Source organism: Dipodomys ordii, unplaced genomic scaffold (genome assembly GCF_000151885.1).
Source record: "Dipodomys ordii isolate 6190 unplaced genomic scaffold, Dord_2.0 Scaffold7, whole genome shotgun sequence".
NCBI classification, from domain to species: Eukaryota; Metazoa; Chordata; class Mammalia; order Rodentia; family Heteromyidae; genus Dipodomys; species Dipodomys ordii.
In genome coordinates, this window is record NW_012267223.1 from 19,166,767 (window position 1) to 19,177,097 (window position 10,331).

At 48.6% G+C, this 10,331-nt stretch overlaps 1 protein-coding gene across 4 annotated transcripts in view; it reads right to left on the minus strand.

The window, feature by feature from the left end:
* Snx11 (sorting nexin 11) overlaps positions 1 to 9,721 on the minus strand; it is an 11,344-nt gene extending 1,623 nt beyond the window's left edge. The window contains exons 1-8 of one of the 4 annotated variants that reach the window (XM_013037745.1): positions 9,473 to 9,721; positions 6,718 to 6,774; positions 6,103 to 6,162; positions 5,100 to 5,154; positions 4,067 to 4,153; positions 3,629 to 3,729; positions 1,164 to 1,259; positions 760 to 972 (exon numbers count right to left, since the gene is read on the minus strand). In XM_013037745.1, the coding sequence (XP_012893199.1) occupies positions 760 to 972; positions 1,164 to 1,259; positions 3,629 to 3,729; positions 4,067 to 4,153; positions 5,100 to 5,123 (521 nt within the window). In that variant the 5' untranslated portion in view covers positions 5,124 to 5,154; positions 6,103 to 6,162; positions 6,718 to 6,774; positions 9,473 to 9,721. Of the gene's footprint in view, positions 1 to 759; positions 973 to 1,163; positions 1,260 to 3,628; positions 3,730 to 4,066; positions 4,154 to 5,099; positions 5,155 to 6,102; positions 6,163 to 6,717; positions 6,775 to 7,159; positions 7,201 to 9,472 lie in introns of those variants that run through there. The other 3 variants (XM_013037744.1, XM_013037746.1, XM_013037747.1) reach the window with 3 other exon arrangements.
* Between the last annotated feature and the right edge of the window lie 610 nt (positions 9,722 to 10,331).

Genomic DNA, 10,331 nt, shown 5'->3' on the forward strand with positions numbered 1-10,331 from the left:
TGCCGGAAGTGGCACTGTGGCTCAAGTGGTAGAGCGCTAGCCTTGAGCTGAAGAGCTGAGGGACAGCGCCCAGGCCCAGAGTTCAGGCCCTACTACCGGACCCAAAAAAAAAAAAAAAAGGAGTGGGGGCAGGCACAGCTTCATGTCTGTGATCCCAGTCACTCAGGAGGTGCTACTCAGAAGGATTTCATTTTGAGGCCAGCCTGGGCAAAGTTATCACAAAGTTATCTGAAAAACAGAACAGACTAAAAAAGCGAAAGGACTGAGGGAATGCCTCAAGTGATAGAACACTTTTTAAAAAAATTGTTGGGTAAAGAACAGCTTGGCATCACTGGCTCACACCTGTAATCCTAGCTACTCAGAAGGCTGAGATCTGAGGATCGTGGTTCAAAGCTAGCCCAGGCAGGAAAGTCCATGAGACTCTTATCTCCAATTAACCACCAGAAAACCGGAAGTGGCACTATGGCTCAAGTGAAAGAGTGCTCGCCTTGGGCTGAAGAGCTCAGGGACAGCACCCAGGCCCATAGTTCAAGCCCCACAACCCGGGGGGAGAGGGGCAAACAGGACAAATGGACAAATAAGAAAGCCTACTCCATCTTCCTGAGTCTCATTCAGGAAGCAAGAAGCATGTACTCAGAGAATAAGGCCTCCTGAAAGGTCACCAATGCTGTGACACTACCCTAACCAATGGATGGATACCCTACTGGCCTAGGTTATAGTAAGCCCATCCCAGCTACCTCAGAGAGACGATTCAATTACTTGTTAGGCTGGTCTCCTTCGGCCAGGTGAGAGGCACTCTGCCTCTCTTCCTGGGCCCAGCCACAGTTGGACATAGCATAGCGAAGAATAGCATCAGACACGTTCATGGAGCTTCGGCCCTGAACACAGGCTTCTATCTCAGGCACGGAGAGCTGGCTTTGCAGGAAGAGGTGCAACCGGCTGTCTGACAGAAGTACTACACTCTGCAGGACCCTAGGGTGTCACAGAGAGCACAACACAGAAGGTTACCCCTAGAAGCTGCTCTCCTTCTCAACCCAGGAGGGGCTTCTGGCTTCAGGAAGCACTGAGGATCTCAGAAAGGTGCCTGATTTCAAATGTTCCTGGAACATTCCTCTGCCCGCCCCCTCTCTGAAAGCCAAGGCTCGCCTGATAGGTCCACTCACTTCTCCAAGAAGTGCTGCAGACCTTGTCGTCGCTTCTCAATGAACTCATCCGAGCTGCCAAAGAAGGTGGACTTCCCAGGAAGGTCAGGTACAGGCCTTTGGAATCATAAAATGTCACAGTCAAGATAAGTGGAACATCTCTCCAGTCCTTGATCGAGGCAATCCCATGAGGACTCCAAATCAATACAATTAGATTTTAATAAGGGGAGAGACAGCTAACCCTGACTAACTGCATGTCATACGTCAGGCACTGTGCTAAATGTATACAGACATTATTTCATTTACTCCTCAAAAAAAAAAAAAAAAACCATGAGAAAAACCTTTGTGTCCCATGTTAGGACTCTGAGAAGTGCTGGGTGCAGTCATATACCTGCCACGCCAGCAACACAGGAGGCTGAGATCAAGAGGATCTCGGTCCCAGGCCAGTGTGTGAAAAAAAGGTTGCAGATTGGCTGGGAATGTGGCTTGGTGGTAGAGTGCTTGCCTAGAATGCAGAAAGCCCGGGGTCGATTCCTCAATATCACATAAACAGAAAAAGCCGGAAATGGCACTGTGGCTCAAGTGATAGAGTGAGTACTAGCCTTGAGCAAAAGAAGCTCAGGGGCAGTGTCCAGACCCTGAGTTCAAGCCCCAGGACTGGCAAAAAAAAAAAGTTTGCAGACCCCATCTCAAAAGAAAAAGTTGAATGTTGATAGCGTATACGCACTTGTCATCCCAACTACAATGAGAAGTATAAACAGGAGGATCATAATCCAGGCCCATCCAATTAATAAGCAAGATTCTATTTCAAAAATAACCAGAAGCGGGGCTGGGAAGGTGGCTCAGTGGTAGAGTGTTTGTCTAGCATGCATGAGGCCCTGGGTTCGATTCCTCAGCACCACATAAGCAGAAAAAGCTGGAAGTGGCGCTGTGGCTCAAGTGGTAGAGTGCTCGCCTTGAGCTGAAGAGTGCAGGGACAGCGCCCAAGCCCAGAGTTCAGGCCCCACGACCAGCAAAAAAAAATAAAAATAAAAAAATAACCATGACCGACCAAAAAAAAATATTATTACTATTATTAAGTTGTTGTGCAAAGCTTCTGGTTATTTTTTGGTTATTTTTTTATTTTATTTTTTTTTTTTTTGCTGGTCATGGGGCCTGAACTCTGGGCCTGGGCACTGTCCCTCAGCTCTTCAGCTCAAGGCGAGCACTCTACTGCTTGAGCCAAAGCGCCATTTCCGGTTTTCTAGTGGTTTATTGGAGATAGTCTCATGGACTTTCCTGCCCCTGCTGGCTTTGAACCATGATCCTCAGATCTCAGCCTCCTGAGTAGCTAGGATTACAGGCATGAGCTACCGGCGCCCGGCTAATAATAATAATTTTTTTAAAAAAGAAACATCACATTAAATAAAGAAATAACCAGAGTAGTTGGGTACAAGTGGCTCATGCCTATAATCCTACTTACTCAGGAGGCTGTAATCTGAGATCATGGTCCAAAGCCAGCTCAGGCATGAAAGCTCATAAAGACTATCTCCAATTACCCACCAAAAAGCTAGAAGTGGAGCTGTGGTTCAAGTAGTAGAGAGCTAGACTTGCTCAAGAGTTCAGAAACCGCACCCAGGTCATGAGTTAAGCCCATGACAAGCATGCAACCTCCCCCCCCCACACAAAAATATTGCCTTTCCTAAAGCTCAGGAAAAAGAGCTCTAATTCAAAAAGGAAAAAAAAAAAAAAGACCCAGGCCCTGATGGTTCACACCTGCAATCCTAGCTGTTTGGGAGACTAAGAACAAGAGGATCACAGTTTGAAGCCAGCAAGGCAGGAAAGCTCATGAGACCCTCTTCTCAAACCCACAATGGGGTATGATAGCATGCCTGTCATTCTAGATGTCCATGTGGGAGACTGAGATTGGGAAGATTGAGATTCTAGTCCAGTCCAATCCTAAAAGTCCCCAAGAGTCCATCTCAACAAGAAGCTGGATGTGGTGACCCACACCTCCTCCATGCCTATCACCCCAACTAGGGCACAAAAAATAAGATAGGAAGATCAAGATAGAGGCAAAAAAGGAAGGCCCTATCTCAATAATAACCAGGGCCAAAAGAGACATGGCTCAGCAGTAATATACTTGCCTAGCAAGCATGAAGCTCTGAGTTCAAACTCTAAGCAAAAATAACTAAATTAGCGCTGAGAATGTGGCTTAGTGGTACAGTGCTTGCCTAGCATGCATGAAGCCCTGGGTTTCATTCCTCAGTACCACATAAACAGAAAAAGCTGGAAGTGGCACTGTGGCTCAAGTGGTAGAGCACTTGCCTTGAACTGAAGAGCTCAGGGACAGCAGCCAGGCCCAGAAGTCCCAAGATGGACCATAAAAAAGAATAAAGAAAGCATTCTGTAGTTCTCTTAGTACAAGTTCTTCAGTCAATTGAAGTTTCCAAGTAAGCACCTAAAGCACAGGCTACCACCCCAGCAGAGAGAAAGAGCAAACTCACACCAAACCAGCGTTTCTCTGAAGCTGCTTCTTCAGCCACACAAACTCTCGATATCGACGCCGCACACAGGAAGTCTTGGCAGTAAATGCCTTGCTGTTTGTCTACAGGAGGAAGTACAAAAGAAAGGGTTACGTGGAAAGACCAAGTTCTTCCACACAAGCTCCCCGCCATCATTCTCACAGGGGAGCCAAGACCTCAAGCCACGGTCCCAATCAGGCCCCAACCGGAGAAAAATGACAAACCACTAAAAGCCTGAAAAGGCTGGAAGCAACTCACAGGCATGCATGCCTCAAGCGCTTTTCTCTCATCCCTCCTTGGCTTATAAGTGTGCTGTGCCCAGCTGCTGGAAACACCTGTAAGCCAGTTCCACCACAACACAAGCCCTTAGCTTAGCCCTAGAGAATAACTGACCCCAATACAGACGCTTAACAAACTCACATGGAGGAATATCTTGTAATCCACATAAGAATTCCAGGAGCCCTCATTCTGTATGCGGGGATCTTGAACACGAACAGTGATCACTTCCTGCAGGTGGAAAAAAAAGTGGGTGTGAAGGGGCACTTCTCAGCTTCAACTCATCCACGCAGTAAGACAGCTAATCACACAGGCTGCCAGAATCTTCCACTCAGTGGAAACTTTAATTCATTTCTCCATTCAATTCAGAAAAAAAAAGATCTCAGGCCCTGGGGCTTGAACTCAGTGCCTAGACACTGTCCTTGAGCTTCTTGTGCTCAAGGCTAGCACTCTATCACCAGAGCTACGTGCTACTTCCTGCTTTTTCTGAGTAGTTTATTGGAAATAATAGTCTCCCGGGCTTTCCTGCTTGGGCTTGTCTTCTAACCGTGATCCTTAGAGCTCAGCCTCCTTAGTGGCTAGGATTACAGGCATGAGCCACTAGCACTAACAAATATTATTCGTTGAGCATTTACTATGTGTCCTATACTGTTTTAGGCGTTGGGGATAAAACATCAACAGGAGACAACAATCCTGGCCCTTAAGTAGTTTACAATCTAGCACATTCCAGCCAAGGGAAAAGTTGAACCTTGAAGCTGGGTGGTGGTGGCTCACACCTACAATCCCAGCTACCCACAAGGCTGAGATCTGAGGATCAGGGTTTGAAGCCAGCCCTAGCAGAAAAGTCCCTGATGCTTATCTCCAATAAACCAACAAAAAGTCAGAAATGGAACTGTGGCTCAAGTGGTAGAGTACTAGCCTTGAGCACAAAGAGGCTCAGGAGCAGTGGCCAGGCCCTGAGTTCAAGCCCCAGGACCAGCACCAAAAAAGCAGTAGAACCTTGTTTCACAGCAATGCAACTACTACTTTCTTCTCCTGGCTTTATTTTTGAGCTCAGCAAAATCACAAACATACTACTGTGGGAAGAACACCGATGAGCAATGATTCGTATGTGTCTCTATGTCCCCCTTTCAGTCTCTCCAATGTTTACCCACCTGTTCCTGAAAAACATTCTTACCTCCTGCTCTTGGTTCTCCGACATCCTACTCTAAAAGCCCACTGGAAGAAAACATCTGTTGAGAGAGACAGATCAGAAGAACAATCACAATTACATTTTCTTAAGGAAAAACCCTGAAAGTTTTTAATAGATGTTCCCTAAATTTCCTCAGGTCATTTTTTTTTTTTGGTGGGGGGAGGCGTTGTTCTGTGTAAAACTTGAAGAGGAAGCAAAAAGAAGAAGAAAATGCTGACATCAGATCCATGTCATGCTAAAAGTCCTAGGGAAATTGCCTGCCAAGACTCTCCAGAAGGCATCCCTACCCAAAGCATGTCCAAGTATGTGGGAAGTTGTGTTTCAAGCTGCCAAAAGGGCAGGCTGAGTTGTAAATCTTTTGCTTTAAGGATTGTGAGCACAGTGTCTGATGGGCACTCAGATCACAGCTTTGAAAGAGAGCCTAACAGTGCCCCCTCCTGGTAATTTAGAGACAGCCACGTTCTTAAAATATCAACAGCTCCTGAATCTCCCTTGCTAACAAGTCACCTTTCCACAGGTGAATCGGGAAGCTAGAGCACTCAGGGGAGCACCGGAGTGAGCTGCCCAGTCGCTACCTCCTTCATCAACTCAGCTTTCTAGAACCAGAGCCAATAGTTCTAATCATTTCCTCTCTCGACATGCCACACGGTTTGTATGTCTGCCCAAGCACCCCACAGCTGCATAGGTCGACTCAGGATGCATTCTGCTCCTTTGTAAAGATTCATTAAAGTCTAAGTCCCTGATTTCCCCCAATGTGGTAGTTTACAAGTGTAGCGACATCACCCATTCCAACAAGGGGACCATGAAGGCTGCAGCACAGGGTTACTCAAGCCCAAAGAGGCCCATGATGTCACCTTCTGTTAAAATACAGCACTAATCTTGTTACTCCTAGAGCTACTCCAACAGCATCCACCCTGGCTGCCACCTCCACCCCCTTCTTCTCTCTTAAGAGCGGAACAATAAGGTTTAATTTCCCTTTCCAATTTACCTTGAAATGAAAACTGACTTCAGCCAATATGTACTGCCAACAAATGATCCAGGCTGGCTCCTGGGAAAACAAAGACTATCTCTAAATGCCCCCTCTCCTCCCCTGGCCCCCATGCCCACTCACACACCCACTCACTTTTACAGTCCTACAATTAATTTTAAACACATTCTCTTATTAGTTCTGCCTTACCATTAAGAAGTGTAATGAGTTCCCTTCTATTTTATGTTTTGCTAACACAAGGCTAACGTTTCAAAATAAGGGAACTCATTTACAGCACGAAATTAGCAGAGCAAACAGCTTTTGCAATTCTTTCCAATATACCAGAAGGTCTCTCTACAGACAGATCCTGCATGCAGAGACAAAGCTACATGCTAGATGACAAAATTGGGCTACACTGTGGAGCCAACCCAAGGTGTTGTGATTTCAATAAGACATTAAACAGTATTCTTGCTGACAAACTGATTTTTCATCTGATGCAACTGCTACCTCCAAGGGGTCCTGAACTGAAAGGTAGGAAATTCCAATTCTCCAACAGCCCATGGAGAACGGTCCAGATGTGAGCAGTCAAATGGCAGAAACCAAGAAGATCCAACAGAATTGCTGTGAATAACTAACCTCCTCCAAATAATTTTGTTTTCTCTTTCCTTTCCAGGCATTTGGTAAATTGCCAAACTAGGAGCAGAGAATTAAATATTCTTAATTGTCTTTTCATAAATGTAAAAGAAAAGATGATGACAAGGAAACCACAGGTATCCATCCACATGTTCACTAGCACTCACACATCTCTTGTGCCTTGAAACGGTTTTTCCAAACCCAGGACCATAACTTAGGAACTAAATGGTCATCATTATTTTTGGTCTCAAGAAGAATTAGATGGGAGAAGGAGGTCCGGAGGAGGAAAGGGGAGAAAATGAAGGAGGGGGTAACACTGTTCAAAAAGAAATGTACTCGCTGGGTGCTGGTGGCTCACACCTGTAATCCTAGCTACTCAGGAGGCTGAGATCTGAGGATCTCAGTTCTAAGCCAGCCCGGGCAGGAAAGTCCATGAAACTATTACCTCCAATAAACTACCAGGAAACCAGAAGTGGCGCTGTAGCTCAAGTGGCAGAGCACTGGCCTTGAGCTGAAGAGCTGAGGGACAGCGCCCAGGCCCAGAGTTCAAGCCCCATGACCAACCAAAAAAAAAGAGAAAGAAATGTACTCATTATCTGACTTATGTAACTATAACTCATCTGTACACCACTTTTACAATAATTTTTTTTAAAAAAAGAATTAGATAGGGCTGGTATCAGTGGCTCTTACCTATATTCCTAGCTACTTAGGAGACAGATCACAGGATCAAGGTTCGAATCCAGCCCACACTGGAAACTCTGAGACTCTTATCTCCAATTAACCATCAAAAAGTCAGAAGAAGGGGCTGGGAAGGTGGCTCAGTGGTAGAGCGCTAGCCTTGCATGCATGAGGTCCTGGGTTCGACTCCTCAGCACCACATAAGAAAAAAGCCAGAAGTGGCGCTGTGGCTCAAGTGGTAGAGTACTAGCCTTGAGCTGAAGAGCTGAAGGACAGCCCCCAGGCCCAGAGTTCAGACCCACGACCAGATCCAAAAAAAAAAAGTCAGAAGCAGAGTGGCCCAAGTGGTAGAATGCCAACCTTGAGCAAAAAGGCCAAGACAGCAAATAGGCCCAGTTCAAGCACCAGTACTTCCCCTCCCCCCTCCCTCAGTGTCAGAGGACACTGAGAGACTGGACACACAGCTTAAGTGGCAGAGTGCTAGCCAAACAAAAATTTTGGTGTTAATTTCCCTTAAAACAATGGAACAAATGCATAAACCTAGAGTTAAATAATTTTTAGCAACTACTATTCTCCACCAGCTTTCTTCCCAGAGATAACAATCCTCAGAGGAATAAGAAGCTCTGCTCTACCTTTGGAGAGGCAGAAAGTTTTAACTCAAGCTCTATGATTTAGGAGGTAGATCTTTGCATCACCCATGGAAGGCTAGTCAGTGACTCCTGCTGTATTAGGCAACTTTCTTGGTGCTAACTATATTTCCTGGGCCATCCTGGGGTGTTGAACTCAGGGCCTCAAGCTTGCTAGGCAGATATTCTACCACTTGAGCCACTCTGTCAGAGCCCTTTTGATCACTTCTGAAGTGTCACCTATGTACTGGCACCAATAGCTTTGGCTGAAAATGTTTACTGTTTACAAAGTGGATTCATTTAAAAAAAAAAAGCTTATAATGCTTTCTAAAGTCTTCATTCAAAGTAGCAATTGAAGGTCTAGCCTCCCCATTTTCTCTCCCATCTAACTACTTCAAGGGACAAGTTAAAAAACAAGCCAAGCTATTAGCACCAGCAAGACTCCTCCTCCTCCTTACTCATTCTTGGGCACTTAGTAGTACTAGCTGGAAACTTAAAAAGCTCTCCTTCCTAAATACCAAAGGTGATGGAGGAAGCGCCCTCTGACCAAGCCCTGTGTGATCTCAGCAAGCAGCTCTAGTCCATCATTAAGTCCATCCGAGCCTCCGTGCCCCCGCAATTGTGTCCTCCGACCCTAATCTAGCACAAATCTTCTGTATCCACATAAAACACCATCAATCCAGTCCAAGCATCTGGGGTAAAAGTCTGCAAACTGACTGTGGGCACTCCTCTCTCCTTTCTTTATCACCTAGGAGCAAAACAGACTCCTTTCCCAGTTCAGCTGGGGGAAATGGTAAGGAAAGATACCTTGTCCTTTCTAAGTAAAAAGGCTTGGATCCCTTAACGATCCCCAGCAAGCCCTGGCCTTCATCCTGGGTGGCAAGACAGTCTCCTTCCCCAGGGCGCCAAGCGAGACCACTACCCAAATGTCTCCACTGACGCCTGGGCCCGAAGACCTCCCCACACACACCTCGGAGCAGCACCGGCCCCCAGGACCCTGCCCAGGCCCCCCACCTCGGAGCAGCACCGGCCCCCAGGACCCCGCCCAGGCCCCCCACCTCGGAGCAGCACCGGCCCCCAGGGCCCTGCCCAGACCCCCACCTCGGAGCAGCACCGGCCCCCAGGGCCCTGCCCAGGCCCCCCACCTCGGAGCAGCACCGGCCCCCAGGACCCTGCCCAGGCCCCCCACCTCGGAGCAGCACCGGCCCCCAGGGCCCCGCCCAGGCCCCCCACCTCGGAGCAGCACCAGCCCCCAGGGCCCTAGCCACGCCCCTTTACCTCAGAAGATCGCCAGCCCCCAGGGCCCCGCCCAGGACCCCCACCTGAGAGCAGCACCAGCCCCCAGGGCCCCGCCCAGGACCCCCACCTCAGAGCAGCACCAGCCCCCAGGGCCCCGCCCAGGACCCCCACCTCAGAGCAGTACCAGCCCCCAGGGCCCCGCCCACGACCCTCACCTCAGAGCAGTACCAGCATCCCACAACGACTCTACCAGCGCCCCACCACAGAGCCCTACTCCCGGCTTCTCCTTCCGGGTGAGTCGCCAGTGCCCCGATGCACGACGGGAGACAGCTCCGGACACACCAATCCCAGGACGCCCAGCTCCCTCAGGACGGGTTCTGTGGCGAGCGTTCCCCGGAGGCGCGGCTGCGGGGGCCCCCTGGAGCGGGGATTTCCCGCCACCGCCCCCTCCCGGATTCCTACACAGCCAGCCACACACTGGGGGCGCTGGAGGCGGGGCACAGGAGGGAAGCAACGAATGGGATCTGTCGTCCAATCCAGGGCTACGTCCTGCCCACCGGGCCGCCAAAGTCAACCAATCAGCGTCCAGGGAGCCTCATTAACAATTCCCCTCCTTCCCCCCCCATACTAAGCTCGACCCAGCTGTTCCTGTTCGGCCGTGGGCACTTGGTAGTAGGGGGAAGTTCAGGGAAGGAAACGCCCACATTCCTGAAACCACAGAGTCCCCAGAGGGTCCCCGCAGTAACTCAGGAGCTTCCACTTCCCCTACAGAGCTGTTCAAGGGAGACGCCAGCCCAGATTCCGCGAGCCGCGGTTGGTCAGAGCGAAAACCAGCTTGCAACGCCTACAACAGCCAAGAAAAACGTCCCAAATGCTGAAAGGCCTTTTAAACAACCTGTTTAAGGATAACGTTAGCAAAATAGCCATAAGATAGGCCATTTCAGTACTACCATCGGCCTTCCATTGACCCTGGGCATCTCTGTCCTGCATCTCTGTCAGACCAGTGCAATGAACAAGTGGTAATTTTATGCTCTGTATGGGGAATATGAGTACGCATAACTCGAAGCAGAGTCT